The sequence below is a fragment of the Pomacea canaliculata genome, linkage group LG13 (genome assembly GCF_003073045.1).
Source record: "Pomacea canaliculata isolate SZHN2017 linkage group LG13, ASM307304v1, whole genome shotgun sequence".
NCBI classification, from domain to species: Eukaryota; Metazoa; Mollusca; class Gastropoda; order Architaenioglossa; family Ampullariidae; genus Pomacea; species Pomacea canaliculata.
The window spans coordinates 23,239,027-23,265,549 of record NC_037602.1 but is presented as its reverse complement, the minus strand read 5'-3'; the positions used below and the strand labels follow the sequence as shown (position 1 = coordinate 23,265,549).

General features: G+C 43.5%; 1 protein-coding gene across 1 annotated transcript in view; it reads left to right on the top strand.

Moving 5' to 3' along the window:
• LOC112554054 (zwei Ig domain protein zig-8-like) overlaps positions 1-21,878 on the top strand; it is a 65,823-nt gene extending 43,945 nt beyond the window's left edge. The window contains exons 3-8 of the mRNA XM_025221636.1: positions 7,317-7,438; positions 15,090-15,336; positions 15,522-15,536; positions 18,895-19,185; positions 19,679-19,714; positions 19,961-21,878. Of these exons, the coding sequence (XP_025077421.1) occupies positions 7,317-7,438; positions 15,090-15,336; positions 15,522-15,536; positions 18,895-19,185; positions 19,679-19,714; positions 19,961-20,061 (812 nt within the window). The 3' untranslated portion in view covers positions 20,062-21,878. The remainder of the gene's footprint in view (positions 1-7,316; positions 7,439-15,089; positions 15,337-15,521; positions 15,537-18,894; positions 19,186-19,678; positions 19,715-19,960) is intronic.
• Positions 21,879-26,523: the final 4,645 nt, after the last annotated feature.

Sequence of the window (26,523 nt, the reverse complement as noted above, 5' to 3'; positions counted from 1 at the left end):
ATTTTTTTTATTAATTTATTTATTTAGTTTTGCTTGGATTCAGTTCATTGCAATTCTATCCTCTCTGTCTCATGCATTACACACATACACACACGAGAGAGAGAAAACTGGAGAAGGTCGATCCCTCTAATATCAAGAAATTTTGTCTGAGGCTCGGTGTTTGTGTCTGGCAGCTAAAGAGGTCCCTGTAGGTATCGAAGACTTTTGTTTATTACTAATGGCGGCAAGGTCTGGAACTGTGTATAGGTCAGTTTCCCTCTACATCTTCTCCCGGAGCTCTAACGTACAGCGCTTGTCTCTTCGGCCAGGAATCTCTCTAGTAGGAACTTGACATTCAGCTGCCAGAGTGGTTTTGACCAAGATTAAGCACCGGAGGATGTAATTTTCGCCTTTCAGCTGCAGAAAATTAGGTGAAAGGTGGCCCGACTGTGGCCTTCTCTCGCCACTGGGTCGTGTTACAGTCGACATTCTCGGTGAGTGGAGGCAGCAGGCACTCGGCCAACACTCGGTCCCTCCGCACGGACGTTGTCTGACGCCAGGAGGAGGGAGACGTGTTCAGCATCAGCTGCATTCCGTCACGTGGGTATTTTCTGGACGTTACAGAGTGGGAGAGGTGATGTCCAGAGAGGTGCTAGCATAGCTGATATGCCTTTCCTGCGACTGGAGATTACAACTTTTGGTTTGTTTGTCGGTAATTCCTGTCAGATGAAAGATGTGAGACAAGAGATGAAGGCGGAGGTGAACTGGAGGGAGCTTTTCTTCTTGCTAGTCTTTCTACGATATTGTTTGTCCTCAAACTCTTGAGTAGGAGTATTAAATGTACCCACTCACCAAACATACAGTTTCTCACTCACACTCACATCTATTCACCCTTATTCCAACACACTCACAAACACGCCTGTGCACGAAGAAATTTTGTTATTTTTTTTTCTTCCTTCCTGACTCCCCGGCCCTCTCGCGCGTTGTCAAGCAAGTCGTCGTAAACAAGCAAACAAACTGATCTATGGATATCAAATGAATATGTGAAAACATTCAACTTTAATTTCGAGTCTTTAAAACAGAAAACGATCGAAAACTTTTTAAAATCCTGTTCTTCTAGACAGTTCATCCATTCACTCGTTCCAAGACTGTCGGGTGGTCTTTGTCACAAGTTGCTGGTGTGTGCAGCGCAGTCGGCGGTGCATACAGCGTGGGCCTATTCATCTGCAATATTCAGACACTTTAAAGAAAGATTACAGAAAAAATGTTGTAGAGAGGTGCATCCTAGCTATTCTTCCGCAGCATCTTTTATTGATGCCATAAGCGGCGCGCGTGCTCAGTGTCCGCAACCCCATCTTACTTTTTGTCTTGGGAGGAGAGAGCCACTTTCTCCGGTGCTCCGCCGGCGGATTACTTATTTAGCACAACACAAAAGGACCCGGCAGTAGAGCAGCACAATAGCATGTTTGATCAACAGGGAATTATTCCGACACTCTAGTGTAGAATGTAACACTCCAACTACATAAAAACAACCGACAGTTAGCGCCGTCTGCCACCCGTGCAATACACCCGCGTTCAACACCCAGGGTGTGGTGCACAACTTTTTATGAAAGATTGAAGCAGTGGACTGACTCCCCGCCGACTGCATCGGTGGTGATGCCATTCACCTCCTTCACATGAGTGACTACCCGACAGGAGACATTCAGCGGGCTCTGTTTTTTTGTGGGTTTCTTTTTTTTTTTTTGTTTTGTTTTGTTTTTGGTTTTTTTTTTTGTTTTTGGTTTTTTTTGTTTTTTTGGTTTTTTTTGTTTTTGGGTTTTTTTTAGACCAGCGTCCATGATTATTTTTGTCTGTATCCTTTTGTTCCCTGCCAGGCGCTTTGAGCCTACCTTTGATGGTGGGTAGCGCGCCCCCTCAATCAACTTTATTTATATTTTCTGTGCATGTGTGTTTGTGTGTTCATGAGGGTGCATTTGATTCCTGTTCTAAAAGATGTGTGTGTGTGTGTGTACTTGTCTGTATGTAAAGCACTTTGAGTGCGGCTGATGCTGAAGAAATGTATTGTTGTTGTTGTTTGTTGGTTGTTTGTTGGTTGGTTGGTTTGTTGGTTTGTTTGTTGGTTTGTTTGTTGTTGTTGGTTATAGGTTGTTGTTGGTTGGTTGGTTGGTTGGTTGGTTGTTGTTGTTTGTTGTTGTTTGTTGGTGCTGTTGTTGTTATATTGTACATAGTCACGTTGTAGTACAGTAGATTCCGCAATAAAATACTACACAGTGTAGGTCCATTAAACCCTCGGTCCAGTCATCCGCAAAATGCTTGGATCCCAGTGTTTTGACACGAGGGATCGAAAGGACCTGGACATGGCCTCTCAAACACAACTCCCAGAAACCCGAGGTGACCATTCTTCACGAACAGTTTCATCGTACACACATCGTCAGCGCGAGAGATCAAAGATGAAAGACCAGAAGAAGTTCAGCTAAGGTCAGGAAACTCTAACCAACTGTACGGAGGAAAAGGTCGCAGCGCTGAATACAAAATGTCTGTGAGAGAAGCACATTTTTTGGATGATGACTGGTGGATGGTTGAGGTGGTGTGTCGGTCCCACTCTCTTCACGTGCCAGAGATGCGCTTACACGTGGTCTGCGAGTCAGGAGCGCGTGCCAAGCTCTCGCCGCCTCTTGTAGAACGCTTGCCTCCCGTAGAAAGTCTGTGAAAGTCTCCACTGACAGTTGATGGCAGGTCACAGAGCTGGGAGGATGGGTACAGCTTTCTCACTCTCCGAGTTCAGGCTCATTTCCATCGCATCGTCTGCCTTCCCGCTTCACCCTACTTCTGATGACTTGATTATGTGTTTTCCTAGTCATTTGTAGGCGTGTACTGTGCTCACGTGCGTGTAGATGTTATTCTCAACACACTGGGAACCCAGCAGGAGTCGGATTCAGCGGCGAACCTGTAAAAGAACCGACAAGTACAGGTCAAGACGGAAAACGACGATTCTTTCAGCGAACGAATGGAAAGGACAAACCGTGGGATAATAAAAAGTAAAAATAGAACCTCAGTTACATTCGCTTCACCCGTCCGTCCTTCCTCCCTCGCTCTCCCCTCCACCTTTCTGCACCTTAGCTCACTTTCAGCCCACCAATCACCGATACAGTCGGGTGGGTGCACATTGTTAGCATCACACAACGAGAGTCATCGCATGAAACGTTGCTGCAGTCATCGCAAGACATCATCCGTCACTGACACGTAGCTGTACAGCACCGTCAGACCAAACTGCGTCTACACTCATGTCCACACCATGTCTCAGTTCACTGCTCACACAAGTCAGTTGATGAAATGGTCCAGCGATTCCGAAGGGATGTTCGGTCCATGGTCTCCATTCATGCAAGACAAATTGATCTGCCCGTGCAAATTAGAAGAAATAATAAATTTGCTCATGACAATTAGAAGCCCATCTTCAGTCTCAGTCTCCAACTCGGGCTGATACTGGATGCAAATGATGAAGTTTTTAAAACTGACGAGGTCTTTATGGAGGTAAGCAGTTGATTCGCACAAGGCTCCCTATGACGAGGGGCGCAGTGGTCTCGAGGGTTTTGTCGTGTACTGTACACTTGGCCGCGCACAGCCATCATCTCACGACCATCATCTCCGCTACAAAAGGAACAAGAGCGCGCAGGTCCCAGCAGGGATTTGGGGCCGACGTGTGCGGGGATGAAGGGGAAGTCGAGCGATGATGCACATTGATTGCTTTCCTCGCAGATTGTGGTCGTCGTTGTGTACCGTTGGCGGGCCCAAACCTTTTGATTCTTCGTCTGCGTCTCCGAGGGCAAGGCGTGCTGGGCAAAGGTCAGCAGTCATTACGGACTGGCAGTCATTGTCGCTGCACTTTGAAGCGTCACGTCGGCCGAGCCTGCTGAGGGCTGTCTTGAGGCGTGTCTGTAGAGGTCGCTGACGCATGACCCTCCGTCTTGTAACATCCGACACTTGAGGGCGAGCAGACTTTAGCCGAGCAGCGTCATCAGGTGTAATAGTTTGTGGTTATTTCTAGAATACAACAGCGCTGTCGTGTGTAGCAACTTGGTGATCGGAAGTGGGGCTAGAAAGAACGTACAGAGGGGCTGTCATCTTCAAGAAGTGAGAATATGTCGATGGGTCACAGTTTAGCTTTACAGACCATACAATCATTTGTCAATCGCAGAATAAAGGACCATTGCCTCGGTAATGCATTGCTTCCAAATGATCGATCCCACAATGACTTTTAATAATTTTGTTTAGAATTGACATTTAAACAGCTTCTCAGACTTCTTTAAAAAAAAAATTCTCGCTTCCTGAAGATGACCGCCCCTCTGTACGTTGAATCCGGCTTTTCTGAAATTACAATAATTACATATTTGCTGAGAGATACTCATTACTTACACGCAATGTGTCAGAATTCCGGTTAAGCTTTGTTGGCCTTCGGGACATCGTGCTCTCACTGATCTGAAGTGGCATCACCATGGTGTACAATGACATCCGACTGGGCCAGTGGCACACCACGAGTGACAAGACGGCTGTACCACGTTTGATCCACTTGGCGAAAACTAGTCTCAGCATCTTCGAGGATAATTCGAGTTAATTTGCTCGATTTCGCTCCAAATTTGATAAAATCTCATCGCAGACGATTTTCCCTGCAGCCTCATACTGCTTTCAACCCAAAATGGATGGAGTTTCCATTGCAGACGACCTGGTTTTCTCCTGTGGGAAGATGAGTTGGGGGAGAGAAGGGAATGCTTCGCCGTCTGCTGTATCAGTACCTGTGATGATCATCGTGATAATATCACCTGTAATGATTGTGACTACTATCCTCCACCGATCTGCAGCACTTTACTGACGGACGTGTACAGGTGGACTGCTGTCTGTCTGCCAAGACCAACGCTTAGCCTCTTGCGATGTTCTCCGATGTTAGTCTCGGCGAGCCTAAACAAAGATTGTGAATAAACCGGAAGCTTTGTAGTATCCTGCCTTGTTTTAGTAGTTAACTGGAAAAAAACATCTGCCAGCAGTCCAGTCATACAAGTCCGTGCTTTACTTCATCACGTCGTTGCTGTAATATTTCTTCCTGCTGTTACTTTCCTCCAGTCAAAGAAAAGATAAAAAAAATATATCATTCCCGAGCGTTCTACTGCGTCGAACTGGAAGATTACCTAAAGATTACCGGTAGGTTATCTAAAGCCTGTTTTTTTGGCATTCCATCACTGTAATGATTGTTCTTTCTCTCTCTCTGTCACACACAGACTCTCTCTCTCATTCTCTCACTGTCTCACACACAGCGTGAGAAAGAAGCATAATGAAACAGTCACAAACAAAAAATGTCTGACAGATGAGACGGGGAACGATCGCGCCACCAGATTGCCTGGTATTTCTAATTTTAGTATAAAAAAAAAGAGTTTAAAAGCTGAATTGCAGCAGATGTGTGACTGCCCCCAGGTCAGTTCTAACTTCTAGACTCCCACGTGAAAGAGCAGGTCGTGCGCTGACGTCACCGCCGCTCAGCCTGACGACCACGTGACACGCGCCTGGGGCCCGCCGCCCTGTCTCCGCACAATTGACTCCATTTTCTTCTGGTTTCATCTCTGGGGGCGATGGATTAAAGCGGCTCTAATTGGGTTCCCCCGTTTTAAGAGGAAATCTGATTTAGGTTCGCCGGCCTCCGTCTTGCCGAGAGAAACTCTGAATGGAGGAAGCTGGCATCTCATCTGTTAGGGGACAAAAAAATAAATAAAATAAAAAAAAAAATGCCGGCATTGAGCCGACTGGTCCTTTGCGTGTTTACCTTGTAACTGTTGACGTGAGCATTGAGGCAGATAACTGGATCGAGACATTGAACATGAAAAATGTCACTTGCATGATCGGTGGAGAGAAAAGTACAGCTTTGTCTCCTGGAAAGTGCATTGCAGTACTTGTTACATTTTGATACGTTTGTGTGTGTGTGTACTATGACCACGATGTAACTTAAAATAAGCACTGATGACACACTATGACACACCCTATACCATGATCAGTACTCTCAATACCAAATATCAAAATATTGACCTTTACAAAGAGGTTGACCCTGGCGATGAACCTTACAAGAGGACAATAAAGCCACCAACATGTCTACAGACTTACAAACAAACTGTGGCCGACAGACCGACTGGACAAGCAGCTAATCAATTAATGACATGGAAATCTACTTCACAGCTTTGGTGCATTTCATTAGAGACCGTATCGCCACACCTGAGCTGGTGCTTGGGCCAATTTTCATGCTTCGCTTCACTTCGACATTTCGGATTCGATTTTTTTCGCCTTCAAGTCCCAGCCGCCAGGACCAGCATTACAGCTGACAGTTACAACTTTCCCCTTTCCACTTGATCCGTCTTAGGAAGTGTTTTTGGGTTTATTCTTCTCTTTTGGGTAATTTGACAGCTTGAGACCCCAAACACGCAGGAGCTGGAACGCTGGTCACGACAACCTGTACGCGCCTTCACTTCAGATTGTACACGGAGGACGAGGAGGATAATTGATGACCAACAGTCAGATGCGACAAGAGACTGAGCGTCTGTCAGTCTGCCTCCACCCCATCCGACAGCAAGACTGATGTAAATGTTGAAGAAATAAGAAGAATACAGTGATAACAGTGAAGATATAGTCCAATGGAGGAAGAAGTCAAAGACACAGACTTCATGATGGCACGTGGATACGTTTACGGTCAAGATGCTAAGCCAATTGTTTTTTGGGGTTATTTGTTAATTAGTGTGTGTGTACAGGTGAGTTGTCTTAGTAGTCCGCGAGACAAATGCCACGTGTTCCCTTATCAACTCACATCAGCCCACGTGACACGCCTGCATCGTCGGCATCGTCTGCGCGACTGTCTTCTGTGTGTCCACTGGATGATCGCGACAGGTAGCTCTAGACCTGTTCTCCGATGTAATTATCGTGACAAGCCTGAATACGGCAAGTAGGTGTAGATATGTATAAATAGAAGGCATTTATTTATTTTTTTTGTCATCTGTCTATAATTAGTCAGGACAAGTAACCCTAGATATCCTGTCCAGTTTAATGAGTTTGTGATTGAGACAAGCAGCTCTGACTTTCTAGTACCTTCCGACTTTTATCAGTATAACAGACAGTGATGATGTATGTGTACTAAGTATTTTTTGTGTGTAGGTGTTTGTACACTTGGTAGTGTGAATACCTATGTGTATATTCATTGTGGGTGCCGATACTCCAGGTAAGGTGAGTTCCAGTGAGTGCGGCAGATGGTGTCGCTGTGCTCTGTTTTATTCATGCCTTGTTGTCACGTGTCATTGCTGTGTGTGCAGAATATCTCAATCAAAGCACGGAGATGCCGCCGGTCTTCCTGGACACGGCCACCAACGTGACAGTCAGCCAGGGAGCCATGGCCATCTTGCCGTGCACCGTGCGCCACCTCGGTACCCGACAGGTGAGAATGAAACCTGCTGCCAGGTAATAAGCCTTGCAGCTAATACAACTTAATGCCCGTCGTGGTTTTTATTTTAATTACTCAAAGTGATTCCGTTTTCTCGTCGTAAGGAAGAAAAAGGTAGGATTTCATCTGTCTTTTTGCGGTCCTAATGAAGACCTACAAGCTGAAGCCAGCAGCACTTAAGGATTGAAAATGAAAGTCAGCTCCTCGGTGATGTAAAGGTCTAGTTGAGAGCATTTGTTTTAATGCCAGGGTAAAGGTCACTGCACCACTTTACTTGCCCCGAGTCTGAATGAACTGCACACTTCTGTTTGTAAGAATAAAAGTAAAAATTTCACCCAAATGTAAGAAAACAGCATCTTGCTGTGAGTTACCACATCATTAGAAAAGAAGTTGTACCTCACTAGTTCTTTAACGGACGGCCATCAGCCGGACGTCAGCTGCACCAGTTGCACATCGGCTCTGTTCATGGGGCTGGCTGCGCACAGCTGCACCCTTGACGTCATCGTCTGTTGCGCACCTGCAGCACGTGTAGTTCATCAGCCAGATGGTGGGAGGGGGCTTCTCACCCTTTCCCTCCTTTGTCGCGTTGCTTCAATATGTGCGCTCGCGCATGCTTGCTTTCATGACGTCATGATGTACATACACCTACCAACCAAGGGGAGGATGGGGATGAGTGTGGGAGTAAGAGACAAACACGTGACAGACAGAAACATTGACTGGCAGGGGCTATCGCAGATATTCAGAGAGTTGGCGGGTCCTCTACTAAAATATCGAAATTTCATTGCTAGAAACATAAGATGTGGAACCAAGAATGACAGATGGACAAACAGAGAGGCATGGCGGCACATATCGTCTGCCCGCTGCCAGTCTGTTGGTGGAATGTCGCCAGGTGCCTGTGACATCACAAGAAGGCAGTGTGGAGGGCACGACCCACGTACTTCACATGGAGCGTTTTTTGTTTGTTTGTGTTTTTAGAGCTTCACTTCTTAGGCCCCTTCAATTCACGTTGAGATTTAATAACATATAATTTCTGCGACCGCTTTTTCTACCGTTTCCACCTCTGGACTTCAAAAAGAACAACGACAACGTGTTCAGCATCAGTGCTACGAGCGCTCGACAACATGTTCGGGTACAGTAGCAGGGTGGCTTGTTTGTAGCGAGTATATCTTTGTTCTCTTGTCTTCACAACGGGGTCACTTCTGTATCATGTGGGTTTGTTCTTTTGTCTTTAGTTCTTTTGCGCAGTATTGTCAAAATTCATTGTCGGCTTGGCGCTGCTCCTTTGTATTTCTAACGGAGGTGGCCTCGAGATGGGTGGGTGTAGCTGGGAGGGGTGTAGAGTATCCCTAGTAAGTTAGGGAGGGTGGTGGCTGGTTACGTCCATCTGCTACTGCAGCCCCATCCATCTTGAAGCGGGTTGAGCAGAATGAAGCTCGGCAGATAACTCTTAAGACCTCACTTAAGTTGTCGGGAATGATTCTTGTCTTCTCGACGCCAGCATACACTTCTCGGAGAGCGAAGGAGGCTTTGGCTAGAGCGCGATGAGGGGAAAAGGAAAAAAAGAAAAAAAAAAGAGAAACAATGAGAAAAGAGGAGACGCTGCCCCCGACCAGGAGTCTGGAGGACGGGGCGTTCCTCCTGGCCGCCTCCCTGCGAGCACGTCCGCTGCTGGTGTGAGACATCCCGTCTATCAATGCAGACGTACGTCACACTGCGCAGTCGCAGACTGCCACTTCCTGTGCACGAGCGGCCAGCGTCTCCTTGTACAGCTCTTCTGCTTCTTTTTATGTTTCCCAAGCAGCAAATACCTGTTGTAAACCTCTGTTTCCTGAGCATGACACGTCCTTTCAGAAAATACCCACTGTAAATGTTTATTTTCATCTCTAAAATTCTTCTCTAGTACTTCCTATGAAAAATATTGTATTATTATATAAACTAGGATATTCTCTGATAGCTTTATTCATTGGGTATTTCATATTTAATCTATTAAATCGTATTTTATTTAATATCAGATCGACGTATCAGTTACTTCCAATTCTGTAGTAGTGCACTTGTGAGAAGCGTTTAGTAGCTTGTCTGACAGGTGAGAGACAAGCATCCCTGACAAAGTTTGAAGAGACTGTGAGTTACGGGACTTAGCCACAACGCGCAGACAACTCAGCTCCTCCGGTTACCTGTTTTGCTTGCGACTTTCAGACCTTGAAACCTAGAGACCTAGATAATGAGAGACTGCCGCCGTGTTGATAAAGCAGAGCGTATACCCTGGGTTAACACGTGGCTGACAGAAGTGGTCCTGACGGTCGGGTAGAATAATCCGGGTACACGAAGGGAATGGGAGAGAGATAAAGTGCCGTCACAGGTATCCACTGCCAGCAGCTAATGACTCGTGCGGCCGCTTTTGGCGCCACCTGTAGACGTTGCTTATGGCGCCAGTGCAGCCACTTAAAAGAAGCAGTATCGTGTCACTTCAGCAAACCACTGCTCCACTAAAGTTGTGATGAATCTACCCAGAAGTCAAGAAAAAGGTGGATGTTGTCGAGAATTGCATCTTCTCTGTTCTTTGTTATTTGAATTTTTTTTTCTTTTCTTTTTATGAGACACTGGTGCCTATTTGACTTGTTGTAGAGATAAAAAAAATAATATTGTAGTCTCCGAGCATCGCCTTGACTGGTCTGTCTCTGCAGGCAAATGTGAGGAAAGAAAAATCTGGGCTAATCACGGACGTCAGCAATGGCAGCGGCATACATATTTGATGTCGCGTCTGACGCTGCTTGCCTCCACTGGTCTCGTGCCCCGGGCGAGTCCCTGGAGTTGTCACTGAGGCCATTTTCTGCACCGTAACTCTCCTAATCACTTTTGGGAGAGATTAGAACAAGAGGGAGATGATGTCCACTGTGGACAAGGACAATATTGAGGTCACGAGCTTACTTTTCGCTGAACTGCTGACTCGGTCACGTGATCCAGCCAATCCTGACGCTCGCACGAGCATCTTGTACAAGGCAGTAATACTCGATGAATGTTATTGGTTGCCAGTGAAGTTTCTAAGACCCATCATCATTAAAACTCTTGCTACACTGCCATTTACAAATATAAAATATCATTCACTGTGTGTCCAATTTTCAGTCGTGACATGTTGAGACTGCGAGAACTGTGCATCACATGGACACTCGCCTCTCGTCTGCAGCTTATCTCCTCCTCCCTCAGGCATCGTATCGTCAGTCGTCATCGGTGCTGTGAGTCGTGAACGAGACAAGATCTTATTCCGCACGGCACCCGGATTGCGGGTAAAAGGGGAGAAAAGTCCGTCCACCCTGGCGCTGGAACTAGACAGACAGGACAGCAGACCGTTGGCAGGAACTCTCAGAACTGTTTGTACCTTTTCTGGCACGAGAGCTGACAACTTGCAAACTCGGTGATAATGAAGCGTGTTGTCTGTATATCCGGACGTGAAATTAGACTTAGCAAGTCAACCGGAAGCTAACATCCACATAGACAATATAATTGATGTAGTATATAATATGAAATTACAGTAAGGAACGATGATAACTGATAAATATCCATCTTTCTGACTTTGTTGAAGAATGTTTGGGGTGGGTCGGAGGAAGGGGTGGCGAAGAGCAGACAGTTTCCGCCAGAGCTGTGGTGACGAGGAATTTTACGGATGGTTTTGATAGTCTGGCAGTGTCAGCATCCTGCAATCTCCTGCAGCTGTATGGAAGCTGCAGCCACACGTACACATACCCGAGAAGGCCACCCTCCCAAGTCGTTGGTGTTTGGTGTCACGAGTTATGGCCTCGTGTGTTCAACACGATGTCGCGTGACTTTTCTGACCTGTACATCTTCCCTCCCTCCTCTCTTCTCCATGAATTCCCTCCCTGCCTAACGATTTTCACTCAGACGTGGTTAAATTAACCCTACAGGTTCTGGCCATGGGATGCTGGGCCGTCTAATTGGGTGCATCGCGTCACTTGAAACATCCTCATCCAGTCATTAATTCCATCCACCCTGGACTTGAGCCCCAATCTGCAATCGATTTCCGATCACAACTGCTGCTCCAATCAGATCTTTGCAGCAGCTTCGCGACCTGCAGTGCAGTGGGGCAGGCAGGGGAGGAGGGAGCGCTGAGGGTCCCTGTGGTTGTTGTTTGTTGTTTTGCTAAAGAGAAGCGGAAGCTGGCGAGACTACCTTCCAGTCCTTCGCGTCACGTGACTGTGTTATTAATGATGTAGCCGCTTAACACATCACTGAGCTGCCAGTCGTAAAGACAGGGGTGAGGCATCGACCCCATCTTAGACTTTGGAGATGTCTGAGCTCTTTCTGGCTTCCTCAAATTATTTCCACCTTATATTTACGGTGAGGTCACGGTGAGGTCACGGTGAGGAAGAACTTTTAAACGAGAATCTGCGAGAGTTAGCTTTCTCCTAGTCAGTGACGTGGGACTAGGTTACAATACGCCAGGAACGACATGAGAAACTGCATTGAAGTCACAAAAATGCTCCTAAAAGTGAACAAAATATAATTTGACTATCTTACCGTCAGGTAAAAAATTTCCAAATTTTGTCAAACAGTAATTCTTTATTTTGAGAGTAATTCTTTATTGCGAGACCTCAGTCGTGTTGTACACACCTGACACACGTTCTAGAAAGGTCACACACGTTTTACACGTGTCACAGACATGTTCTACAAAAGGTCACACACGTTTTACACACATCACACACATGTTCACATGTCGCATCAACAAAACAGCGCCAGCTGCATGTCATAAAAATTTCCTTCACACAGACAACGACTTTAACCCAATATGATAAATTTGAAGAAACCTCAGTGAACAGGTAATTCTGACAGGTAAGACGATCACAGACCACGTGAGGTAGTAATGATACCCGCAGTGTAGTCCTCATATGTCCAAGGTAAAAGCTGCAGGTGTGACGGTGGACAACCGTTATTTTGTAATGTGTAGAGTGTAGTGGTGTAGAGAAGCCAATGAGTACTTTCACTCTACATAATGAATCATGATAAGTCACAGTGTTTATTATTAACGTCTCTGAATCTTTTATCATCATCATCTATTATCTCGTTATTCTCAGCTTTTCGTCTTTCTTTCTTTTTCCCCACTGTATCGTACAGTCCCCAAAAGCGCCAAGAACTATGAGACATTCCCTCAACTTCTCTGTGGAAGCTTCTAGACGCAGATTAGCTGCTGAAGCCAGCACAGATGTGACAGTTTGCAAGACACAGTCTGGGTTTGAGTTGACGACGAGCAAATATTTGTCGCAGGAGGCGGGTGGACTCAGGGCGCCTGCCAAAAACCGAAAGTCTGCGGCTTATCCTGTACATTAAATCTCTGACATTTCGTGGAGCAGGGGTGCTTGGGAAATGACAGGCTACCATAGCTACTGATAAACAGTGACGATTTTTTTTAACTAATTTATTGTGCGCTATTTTCTTTGGATTTTTCACAATTTCTAGGAATCTTGGAATTAGAGCACCCAGTTTTGTGCTTGGAGAAATATTCTATGATTTCCTCCAAGGATTTAATTTTTTTATAAAGTTCATTGCTATTAAGTCATGAAACTAAAATCAGCACAAAATTAATTATATCCTTGGACTTTCATTGTATCTAAATTCGTAATATTTCGTGATTTTCTATCACTTGAAGTTATAAATTAATTCTAAGTAATTAACTCTCAGCTGATCATAAGTGGACATAAAAGTGCTGTGTGATCACAATCTGCGGAAAACCAGGGATTGAACAGTCAGCTTGATGATACTACAGACCAGTGTATATTGCTGAGGCTGATTCTACAATAACAACACATCTTCTCAAACTTGGTGTCGACAACAGGTAGATGCATAAAGGTGGGAGCGAAGAACTATTTGTGTGACTCCTTTCATTAAAGAAGAAAAAGCAGAATCTTGGCATAACATGAGGGTACATTCGTAGATATGTCCTAAGATTTCACGAAAGCTAACAGACACACAGCCAACCAGCTTTTCATCGTCTTTAGCTGGCGCCATCTTGTCCCATCATCATCACTGGGCACTGAACTGCAATAGAAAATCACAAATACATTTCTTCTTTTGTATCCAGGCTCCATTGCTTTTTTCCAGAATTCTTTCTGTCTGTATTTTCTGTTATCTTACTTTGACACTCAGTTTTTGTATCCACCGAGACTGAAAGCTCACAGCTTGAAGCGCGCCATGGCAAACTCGGCAAAACCTTTTTTTTAAAGCAAAAGTATGTTCAGAATTCTGAGTGTCGATATAGTTCACTGATGTCTTACCTTGATGGTTTTTGTTCGGGTGGATGAAAATACTATAATTTTTATTATTACTTTTGTATTCTGAGATTTCTGTGAGCTATCTCTTGTGACAGGTTGATGAAGCTTTTGCAACGGTTATATTTTACCTTCATCTGTAGATAGGGCATGGGTTCAGAACTCAAAGGAGGGTTGTTTTTTTTTTTAAATGGTTGGCAAAAACCTGGTTGGTTTTCTAGGTCATTCCTGTTGCAACGTTAGGGATGCTCGCGGGGAAAAAACTACAAAGACCGGGTGAAGAGTGAGGAGTGCAACAGACGCGTGCACGCGCTCTCGCAAAAACATCTTGTTTACAGGACTCCCTCATCTGGCTACGCAGTTGCCGCAGCCTTTGATGTGCCAGGATTAAAGTCATTATACTTGACTGGCGGCGCCTGTGCAGTGACTAGGTAAACCACTGCGCATGTCAAGAAAATTAAACTATTGGCTAAAAGCGAGGGAACCGCGCAATACGGGTGTCTGCGGCATACCTGTCGGTCACGTGATGGCCTCGTGACTAGGGGACCGACTCTCGCTGACGTAAGTCAATTGTGTCTTCATACGATCTTGATACTTCCACCCGTTTAATTAATTCCTCATCTATATATAGCTCTTTAATGTTTACCTGAGAATGCTAATTTTTTTCCCTCATGATGTTAGGTAAACAAGCGGACATAACTCCCACAAGAAAAGACATCCTCTAATTATCCTCCTCGCAACGTAGTTCTGGATGACGTGGTGTTAGTGTTCAGTTGTCTCCCCTCTGCTCTGTTCCAAGCACTTTTAAGTGGAAACAAGAGGTACTTAACGTAAAAGCCATGGGAAAGGGGCCGTAATCGCTGACCGGCTAGAGGATAAGAGGTTTTCTTCAAGACGATGTCAGTTTTAACAGCTCTGTGAGGGACAAAATGGTGTTCACTGAGGTTGTTCGCATGTCAGACTGGAGGATAGTTCATGCCAAATCTGGAGGATAGTTAATGTCAAGAAGCAGATTACTCAGGCACAGGTCACGCCGTCAATGACCTCCCCTTGTCAGCAATATGACTGTCAGTAACACAACACTGTCAACATTTATTGTCTATTGACGTGGCCATTAACATCAGCTTGTTGATAATCCAGATTTACAGCGAATATTTATTTGTAGAGTTTTGACTTTGACAATCAGGCTGTCCACACGCAACGACAACTGTACACAATTGTCCTCAAAGCAGATACTTTTAGACTTTTAGACTGCTGTTAGGAAATCACAAAATTAAAGAAATCAAATGAACAAAAAGACAAGAAGTGACTGATGGTGAAATAAAATAATGTCATCATGTCATCCCTAGAGGTGATTCCGATTACAGGTGGCGTGGAGGCGCGTGGGCGCCAAGGACAGCCACTTCCTGACGGTGGGCGAGTCGACGTGGGTGCGCAACAAGAAGGTGATGGTGGAGCACCACAAGGAGCCCGGATACATTTCGCACTGGGACCTGCTGCTGATGGACGTGGCGAAGGAGGATGGCGGCGTATACGAGTGTCAGATCACGGACAAGGAGAAGTACGTCCGTCACGTGACCCTAGAAGTCTCGGACGCCGAGTCTGTCAGCACAAGTAAGTCAGGAAACGATGCTTTTACCATCAGCACACCACGTACACACACACAAACACGCACATGAAGACTGCTCCTATGCTGCTTTTTTTATCAGAATAATTTTTTGGTCAGTTTTTAATAGACAGTATAACGATTCTTGAGATGCTTTACATGTAGGTTGATGAAGTTTTTTTTTATGTTTCAGGTCCTCCTCAACCAGGTATTGTATATCCTCACATTTTTTTGCTAACGGAATTAGTCTGAGGGCGGCTGGCACAGTGCATCGTGCGTGATTGCGCTCTCAACGGAGAGTTTTTGGTGCATTAATTCTGACTCATTGCAGGAATCCGACAAGCTCAGACCTTTTTGGAGAATATGTGTGTGCATTAAGCATTATTTAAGCTGTCAGAAACGCCAAAATGATCATTAGTTCTTTCTGAGTGCGGTAGTGAGGGAGAGAGAACTGTGTGTTTGTGTAGGCAACTTCTTAAAGACATATTCGTCTGCACTCATTTCAACTTTTTATGTGTTTATTTTGATCTCTGTGTGTCTCTAATATTTCTCGAACACCTAAGAGTGCTTAATAATAATAATAATAATAATAATAATAATAATAATAATAATAATAACAACAACAACAATAACAACAACAATAACAATAATACAAATTTTGATCGTAATCGCGCTTTACGGATGATGAAGGTAATCTTTTCTGGATATTTATTGGCTATAAAGTAAACACATTTGTCTGCACTACTTCCACTTCTTGTTGTCAGAAGTCTGTCTGCACACATTGTCCATTTGTTTCACTTTTGTATGTGTGACAGTGGCAGTCCTCTCCCCCGCTAGGGGGAAGCTGCTGAGGAAAATAAACCATTAGTCCAAGAGCTTTCAATGGAAGAAAACACTCACATAAAATTATTGTTCCGTTTGCAATTTTTTGAACTTAATGAATAATCTGATAGTGCGGCTTTCATTTCAGGCGCGGTGATAGCCTCCGTTAAAAATAATGCTGTGGAGAAAGGGTTTCAAATTTTGACATTTTAAGACGGTTTGGAGCTCAGTTCCATGGGTTTTATTTTTTATTTAAGTCGTTTATTTTAAATAATAATAAAATCTTCTTTCAATCAATAAACCCACATTTGCCATCTCAATTTTACAAAACAGTTTTTGTTGCTGTGCCAGCATAAATATTCTAAATTATTTCTTTGTTGGATTTAAAGGTCAGATTTTATTATTTAATAGTTAAAAAGAATTTTTTTTTTATTTTCGCTTAAATTGCTGTTATCGACATGTACGAGGAAGTCTCGAATAGCTGCTTCCCACGCCTTTTATAATTGATGGCAGCCAAATGTAAAATCTGTCAGAGAAACGAATGCAAGCATGTGACCATCACGTAAACATGTTGCTAAATGTTTATTCATATTTGATGAAGAATGCCCTTTAAGTTGTAACCGAGTGGTGTGGATGTTGTGATGTGATGATGGTGAGTCTTAGCTTCCTCCCACTCCATTTTGCACGTCTGCTTCTCTCCTGACGTCAAACTTGTCTTTTTACGTCATTACAACTATGACGTCTGTTGTCACGTGCTCAGATCTGCCCTTTACATACCGCGGGATTACCGCCCTCTACACGTGATCCAAATGTTCTGCTAAAATCTCGCACAATGGCGCATAAATGGAATTTTCTCTTAATTTATTTTTAGAATCCGTTGTTATCTTTAGTTTGAAAGTTCTTATATAATGTTTAAGCAGACGTTTGGTTACAAGTTTGGAAACAAGTGCTTATTTAGCCTAAGCTTTGGAACGATGTTGTAAATAGAGCAACTTTGTCTACCACGGTACATATGTTTTGATTAAGTGCTCTTACTTGGAGAGTTAGCTGCCCCACAAATCTGTCAAGCGTGACAATGGCAGAATAAGCATGACCAAGCGAAACGAAAACGACCATCTCCAAAAAAATGCAATTTAAACTGAATTTTATTTCGACATTTAAATAAAAGGACTTGAATTTATAGTGTTTTTTTTTTTAAATCATGGTTGGTGGAAAGCAGACTGGTCGATCTCCCTATTACGGCTCTCTCTCTGCTACTACCCGATTTGTGTCGGTTTTAGAAAGTTGTAATGGTGAGGTTTGTAGCTTTCCCTAACTCTACACTACCCAAACCAAGTTCAGACCGAAGAGACTAGTTCAGACCCCCCGTTAGATATATCAAAGGCATTCAGACAACCTAGAGAGCGTTCACTAAGATAGCAATATAGACATCAAAGCAATGGCAGCACCGGAAGTCAAGGACGCGTAAAACGATTCCTTGCACGCACCCAGACCCACCTGTCACACCTCGTCTTCCCGAGGGTTTCTGCGAGAGTCTGGCAGCGGCAGTCATTGAAAGCTTGGAGTTGGAGTTAAACTCCATTGGTATTAACGAGTCCGTTTAGCAGTACGACATGGGCGTCACGCTCAGTCAGTGCGTGTGTGTGTGTGTGAGAGAAAGACGTGTGCTCTGACGAGGCTGTCTTAATATGACTTTCTACATGTTGGTATTATTAGTAGGTGAAAAAATGTCCCTCAGTGTTGGCCGTTTCTCAGTTTTCTGTCTGCTTCTGTAGTTTGGGAATGTTCTTGCTACGTCACCCACAGGTAAAGCCCTGTTTGATGCGAATTATATAATTATTAATTTCCTGATTTCCAGGGAAAAAAATTCATTTTAAATCAACGTTGTACCTCTTGCTGTTTCTTCTGTTCGTTTTCGTCGTTGTAAATTCTTAACCGGAACTCTTTATGCGATCACTGTAAGCTGTTTCCTCTCCTTCTACTGACGCGCACACACACGCACGTGCACACGTGCACAGATATATATATCTAACAGAACAGTTCCTGTAATTATTATACATTGTCTCCCTTTAGATATATATATATAAATGTGTGTGTCTTACAGAGCAGCTCTTGTAATCATTATTTTCTCTCCCTCTGTTGACATATATATATATTACAGAAAAGCTCTTGTAGTCATTATAAGCTGTTTTCTCTCCGTTTATTGACTTTTAGATATAGATATATATGTGTTCAAAAGTTCTTGTCATCCCTTCTTGTCGCTTGCTTACTTGCACATCTCACGTTTTAGTTATTATGCAGTAGTGAACATTTGCTACATGAAGTTCACATTGCATATGCTTTATCAGAGAAATTTTATAACAATTTTCTTCCTTTCTCTGTTTCCCTCTCTTAGGTGAGTCGTTTGTGAGTTAGTGTTTACACGGGAATGGTTTCGTGTGTTTTTGCTCACACTTAATAGCCATGCTGTGAACGTGACAGACATTTTATCTGCTAGTCTAATAAACTGTAGGTATTACATAAACATGGTAAACCCTGGGTGCGTGTCACTTAAGGGTAAGGCGTTTTGATGAGTAGACTGACGTACGAAAAAGTTCTGAAGTGTTTCCGCTCAACATGTCGTGTTGCAGAAAAGTCTCTTACTTGACCGTATATCCGTCTAAAACTCTTCTTGCTTTGATCTTTGTCCTAACCTCTTGGAACGCACACGATGACCTCCCTTGGTCTCTGTCTCCCTGCAACAGCCATTACTGTCAAAGGCAAGCAGTACGTGGAGATGGGCAACCCCATCCACCTCGTCTGCAAAGCAACCGGCGGCGCGCAGATCCCGGAGGACGTGGACTGGTTCAAGGATGGCATCCGCATCGACTCCACGCGCGACAGCAAGATGGTCATCACCAAGCTGCGCTCGCTGGAGCAGCAGGCCTTCATCTCGGAACTCATCATCGACCACAGCCGCCTCCGCGACAGCGGCAACTACATCTGCCGCAGCTCCGAGATCGCCATCGACAGTCTCAAGGTTACCGTGCTTGTTGGTAAGCTGTATCATACTCTGTAACACACACACACACCCCAACACGCGCACACACTTTTTATTATCAAAGATATATATATTGTATAGGTAAGCACACGTGTACACACCGTTAAAAGTAAAAATTAAGTCCAAAAAATTCTTTTATTTAATAATTACCAAGATAATGTATATGCGTCAATATTTAAGTTAATTATTCTGATAATGGTGTTTCATTCTTTCATTCATACAGAAGATATCTGATTTTATCGAAGTAGCTAAAGCCTTCAGTGACGTCAGTGAATAGAACTTTGGTTGGTTGGACCCTGGTTTTATAAATAAATAAAAGTTCACCCGGCAGATTTGTAACACGCTAATAACAGAGATAGCATTCCAGAAACTTTTAACTTAATTTTATATTTGACTCGGGTTATTCTTTAAGAGAATGAATGTAGTAAGTAAAGTGATGGAAGTACTGGCGTCTTACTGTGTTTCTCTTTGTCTTCACGGCGGAACAGCGAGTAAGGGAAACGTCAAGCGGCAAGAACCGGACGGTGAGTGCTGCACACAAGCTCCCCTCACCCTCACCCTCGCCCTCACCATCACCATCACTATCACCATCACTATCACCCTCACCTTGGCCGCTGTTTCTCAACATATACTCAAAACCTCAGTTTGCATCTCTGTTTAACTCATCAACGTGAACAAAAACAAAAATATGTTGACAAGATTGGTGTGTTTCTTCCACTCAACCAATATTACTAATTAATTCACACTCATCATATCTTTTCACTTTCCAGAGACAACTTCGGAACTGGGTGGGTCATCCTCAGACAGACGACCATCCAGGGTGCTGTGGTTAGTCCTGATGTGCTGTGTGGTCTGCGTCCTCACCACCTGAGGGGCCCGGACATCAGGAGGGGCTCGCCGACCGACTTCTGACGCTTGAAGCGAAACTTCTTCCTGCTGCTGTCCCTCCACCCGGTGCGTCCAGGCGCGTGCGGGGTCAGGACAGCACGTCCCCAGTCTGAAAGACACAATCTGTAGAGTTCTGTTTTGCCCAACGGCGTAACTTTAGCGGGGGTTTTCCTTGGAATATATTGCTACCTCAGATGTGTTTTCAGTTGATAGATGTGGACATTCGAAAAGATCGGTGGTATAAGTTGACAGTTCACTGTAGTCCCGCAAAGAAGTGCGTGGTGTTCAGAAGCCTCTAGTCTGCGGACATGAAGACTTGTTTGTGGTGGAACACGTCTGTCGTACCATGCTGCAGCTTCATCCGGGTGTCTGTACTCTCAAGGATATTGTGATTTGTGCTGGATTGTTCACTTCGTATTGGAGTGTGATTACATCACATTACTTCGAGCTCAAACCTTTTGCGATAGAGACTCAGACTTTGTGAAAAAGAAAATTCCAAACAAACTGATGTGAAACCTTGTCGCTTCAGATATCTTCTCCATGTAGCCATTAATCTTTACAATGGAATGGAAATAATAAAAAAAAGTGAGATTCCCCACCTCGATCATGTGGAAAAGAATATAATCAGTATGCACTTACAAACAAGTGGTCCTCATTTAAAGCTGCTTAAAATGAACAGAAGCTTCGTCCACAAATTCCATCGCGAGGGCTTTAAGAGGAATTACCGAAGAGAAATTAATGTATCGCAAGTTGTTTGAGAATAGTGATGGCATCTTTCTGGTTTACAGATAAACTGATATTGATGAACTGCTGGTATGAAACATTCCTAACTGGTGGCACCCAGACAGAAAGCAGACAGAGGCTACAGATGGATGTATGCTACAATTCTGGGTTTCTCTGATTACATCCACACACAGTTTCGTCTACAAACGGGTTTGAATATGCGAGGAACAAACTGAAAATATTGTAAGGCGACAGATCCTAACACGATTGCCTCTATACCAGCTTGTCTGCGCATTGTCATCGACACCAAGTTCCAGATCCTTCTATAGGTGTGCTACTGTGTCCACCCTTCTTTGCCACTCTGTAGTAATGTGATGTACGCCTGCTTCCCCAGGTGCAAAGCTGGTTTTAATATAACAAAAGCTTCAGGTAGCAGACTGCTTGCCCTCCTCTGATACAGAGTTGTGGTTGGATGTTTACACACAGCTTATACTCGGTGTTCACCGACATCTGTTGTGAAGTGTACAGACACCTGTGTGTAGAAGTCAGCAGAACTGAGGCTAAATTCAATGGACATCTGTGGCTAGGTGTTAACATAGTGTTGTGGCTAGATGTGTGATCATTACGGACCTCGTGTATTTTATTCATCAGGTAGACACGGCGTCAGTTGACGTGATAGAAATCATATAAAACATTATTAATGGTTGTTGTAATTCTTGCGGTCATCCTAGCTAGCAGTTCAAGTATAATCATTAATGAAGTTGTAAGTAATGAATTTATTATAATGAGGTACAACTTGTATTTAGTTCACTGCTCTATCAGTTGTTTCAGAGACCCAGTCCTCAAATTGTTTAGAAGCAAGGATTCCCAGGGTGAGAAGGATTATCATGTTGTTTATCTGGATTGATAGAAAAATGTTATTTTGTTGCAGAGAAATGTTTAAAGTAAATTGTGTTTTGTTTTACTGTCTCTCCATCGTCCACTAAGAAAGTCATTAGTTGATATTTCAACAGGATGTGGTAGCTTCAGTCCACGAGAAACCACAAGACAAAACTGTTTCTTTGGGTATATAAAGCAGATACTCGTGTGTGATGGTTGCTGAAATTGTTAACGCCTGTCTTTAATTTTTTTTTAATGTAATAAGTAGATTATCGACAAGTTTGTGAAGTGCGCATGCATGAATTGTCAGGTTCATGAAGTCCTTTTCTCTTATCCCAGCGTGCATATTAAGCGAATTAATGTTGACACCTTGCAATGACCAGCACAAAAATTCCATTAATGCCCATCTCCACAAAAACAAAACAATAATAATGATCCTAGGGGAATGCAAACAGTGGTGCATTGTACACATGCGCAGATGTGAGTGTAGTGCATTAGCGAGTGAGCGGATGAGTGAGATGCCCTACATGGAGTGAGCGACAAAGAGGAGGAACAGAGGCGTGTGACGTCACGCTTGTAGAACGACGAAAACAAATTATCAACGATAATGTTTCAGTTTAGAGATGTATTTCATCGGGGATTGGGATCTGCACTATAGTGAAATGTCCTGAATGTAAACTGCATCTTTGTGAACCTCCATAGTGAAACCGACCACGGAGATAAATCATAAGTGGTTTTATTATTATTATTATTATTATTATTATTATATAAGTTAGTTTACACTGTAGCTGAGAGTAGTATTGCAGTCTCTTTTAAGAGAAAAAGTCAGTAATAGTCATGTGTCTCGAAGTGTTGAACTATGGGATTAGTCTGCGAGTCGGTGGCACTGGTTCATACTCCTGGCATCGCTTTCTTGTCTCTGTGTCCCTGTTAGCCAGGTCCTGTCCTCGTCTTACTTATGTACATGACATAGGCATTGCTAGTCAAGTCTCTTCTACATAGAAATAGAGTTTGATGGTCAGGCCTCGTGTATGTGGAGTTAGGGTTTGGCATAGATGGAGTTAGCGCTCGTTTACCCTGACATGCAGTGAGTACACGAGCGGTAAGATTTATTTCTAAATGTCCGTGGTCACACCTCTTTTTTTTTTTTTTAAGAAAATGTTTATAGCTCTCGTGATTAGTTGTTTTTGCAAATAATTTAATAGTCATATCTTTCACCTTGTCTGTTGACGCTGAACTCACCGGAGCTGCCATACACCCGTGCTTGCTTGCTTCACCTGCACAAGGTAATCTCCTCATCTCACCTCTCGCAACACGTCACTGGATGCTGATCTGTGCGTGCTGCAGCAAGTGGAACACGTCACTGGATGCGGATCTGTAGGTGTGTTGCAGCAGGTGCAGTTTGATGATATTATTGCATCAGCACCAGTGTCTAGCATCCCATATCTCCATTTCACCGCTTTTGCGTTTTAGTCCATCATTCGTCCTCTCACACACAGTGGCGACCCCTCCCTCAAATAATTAAGCTTAATTTAAGCAATGAAGAAAGTCTGGTGGAAAATTATCTCCCACTATCTGACCTTTTTTTTAAAAAAAAAATGTACAATACTATGAAAGTACTATCTCAGACTACTTGGAGGCCTATTCATTAAAAAACATTATCATTGTTGTTATTAAGGATGGTAATTATTATTATCACATAATACGCACGCTCACTTGGAGGAGCCGTTGAAGAAGGAATCGCTGCTCAGTATCTGAAAAAAGTCACGGGGAGAAAAACTATTACATGAAAATTTAGGTGCAAGAGGCACTTAAATATTTGATCGCTATATTCACTTCTGCTCCTTTATCGCCCGGCTTCTGATGTGTGACAGACAGACGGAAGCTGGAGGATGGCAGGGAGTTTGTGTGTGTGAAAGAGAGATAGAGATGTGACTAAGAAGAAGATCAAAATCTTTAGTAATTCCTTTTTTAAAAAATCCATGAAGGAGACCACTTCTCTGACCTACCTTCTACCTATGGCTATCGCGTGCACGATAATGCATTCCTCAGATTAATCCAATTACTGACGGAGCTGGAGAACTGAGAGTACGACTCTTATACAAAGTGCACGAAGCTGAGATATCTGTTGCTAGAGGGTTCTGATGGGGATGCTGGAGGAGAACCACCTGTGGCGTGTTCACTTAACCCAGGTGCCTGTATGTCTGCATGGTTATCTGCACCCCTTCGTTAGTCGCTGATCGCTCAGGTCCAGTTTGTGTAAGCAATCCACGCCTTCTCACTGTTCTGTACTCGAGGCTGCTTTCTTTAAAAGTAAGAGAAAGATTTTTTTCAACAGATAACGATGTTCAGCTTTCTTTTTTGACATAATCATCGTCTCACGGAAACGAGGGAAGAGAGAAAGTGTGAGAGAAAGAAAGAATGTGTGTGTGTGTAAGAGAGAAATCACATTCGCCGTTTCGCACTATTTCCCCCGTGCTAGCGGTACACGATTGTTTCTGAATAAAAACTGTAAACTTTAACGATATCCTGATCTGGTTTGAACACACTCACAAGCACGTAAATTAGTGTAACGATTGGAATTTTGTCCACTCGCCGTAGTGTCAACAGCAATAAAATAATAATTCGTGAACACAAAGCATAGGTGTGGCTAGAAATAACTGTAATAGATCATATACAGAAATGTTTTATAAGCGTAATATTTCCTATCGAGAAGATAATTAAAAACAAATTAAACGAGGTCATTATCATTGCTATCAACTTTTATGCTTGCTTCTTTTACTGCATCCAAAAATCACGTGAACAAATTGTCTGCCTACGTGAAGAGAATTCTGAAAGGCTGTATTGTTTTGTGAGGGATTCTTTTCTCTCTCTCTCTCATTAAAAACAGAGACTAGCTTCTTTTTTTAGAACGCTTTAGAAATATCTCAGAAACTTTCTCTTGCTTAGAAAAAAAGAGAGAGAAAGCCGGTTCTAATCGAGAAAACTGCGAGCCTGGATTTGTGCCAACGTTGGGCTACCATAGACAGTTCCTGAATAGCTCAATACAACGAGATAAGGCAGGAGGATAACTCAAGACTTAACATGTCTCGTGCAGCAGGGGCCGGGATTTGAAAATATATTTGAGTCGCGAATTTGCGGTAACGAGGCCCGTGGATCGGTTGGCTGCAAGGTCGTTACCGTTGTCTGAGTCAACAAACATCGCCGGCTCTCCTCGTCTGTGTGTTCTCGTTTTCGTGAACTTTTGCAAAGGCTTAACCTTTGATTTCTGAGCGTTTTCTGTTTGGTTTGCATTTGCATATCTGCATTGCACACACACACACATACACACTGTCGTTCGCTAGCTAAAGGGATTTCAATGGTAACAAACTGTGGACAATGTGACTGGCAGTTTTGGTATGAACGTTGTGTACAAACCTGCAGGACACCTAGTTGATGATGTGTCTGGTGAAGAAGGTACCTCACGAGCATCACACTACTTGCTAGTGTTGTATGTTTACGATGGGCTGTTTACAACTGGTCTGTGTACAATGCGCTGTCAGTGAGCGTGAAGGACGTTTGTTCTCATGGTTACTTCAAGAATTAGAAATAAAGATACCCTGACACTTGTTTGTTTTTACTTGCTCTGTGCAGTCCTTGTTTGACCTGAGTCTGTTAGTCTGTACCTTCCCAGTGTGCAGTGTGTCAGCATGTTTGTCCGTAAGAGAGAAAGTATATGTAAGCACACAGTGTGAGTATATGTAAGTGTGCAGTGTGAGGAAGACTATAATATGTAAACATGCAGTATAGGTGAGGGCATATTTAAAAATGCAGTCTGTGAGAAAGAGTATATGTGAGCACAGTGTAGGATGTAAGCATGCAGTGTGTCTGTATTTGTCCTAATGCTATTACCATTTCCGATTAATTTTATGAACATCTCTTCCACGTTTCTCGTGTCATCTGTGAACAATATGTGGTCTGGCAAACGTGAAAATATCGTTTGCAGGTTACGTGGACGACAGAATAACCAACAAGCAATCAGATGGTCCACCCTTGCATATATATCCTATCAGCCTGCACGCGCGCGCGGAGAAAGCCTGGACAAATAAACAATACACACTAAGGAGGGAGACGTTTGGTGGGTGGGTGGAGATGGCATGTCGTGTAGTATCGGAAGGCCCACCTCAGCTACCCCTCAACATCAGCCAGTAGTCACACTGATGACGGATTTCCTTTGCACTCGAGCAACAAGAGAACACGCGTCACAAATTCTTTAACGGTAGAACTGTTAATGTGTACTTTGTTAATGGGTAACTAAATATCCACTACAACCGTTTTTAATGAATGACTTAATATCCTCTACAAGCCTTGACAGCAGTTGGGTTTTTTTTTTCTATTATGGGAGATTCCATGCTTCCTTTATAGCGGTTCGGTCATCTACACCTCGGGAGTGTCTCAATGGATTTTCAGGATGGCATTGTAAACATTCTATCGACACAAATGGGCATTCAAACTATTATTAACATGCTGTCGACACAAAAATTGGCATTCAAACTATTATTAACATGCTGTCGACACAAATGGGCATTCACACTTTCCAACCCACCCTTCTCTCCCGTACTTTTTGCATGAAACACTCTGTTACTAAAGTCATGTAGACAACAGGTTATTTCATAAAGCAACGTTCAGAAACAGAAAAGCCTTAAGCCTTATTCTCCTTTGGAAATATAAGAATCGAAAATGTTTGCCACAGGGACATGAAGCGGATTATTGGAAACCGCAGCATTCCCAACAAATGTTTCCATTTGCCATCAAACATGTCTCATGCCATCAGGGTGAGTTATGTATTTGCATAATGTTACGT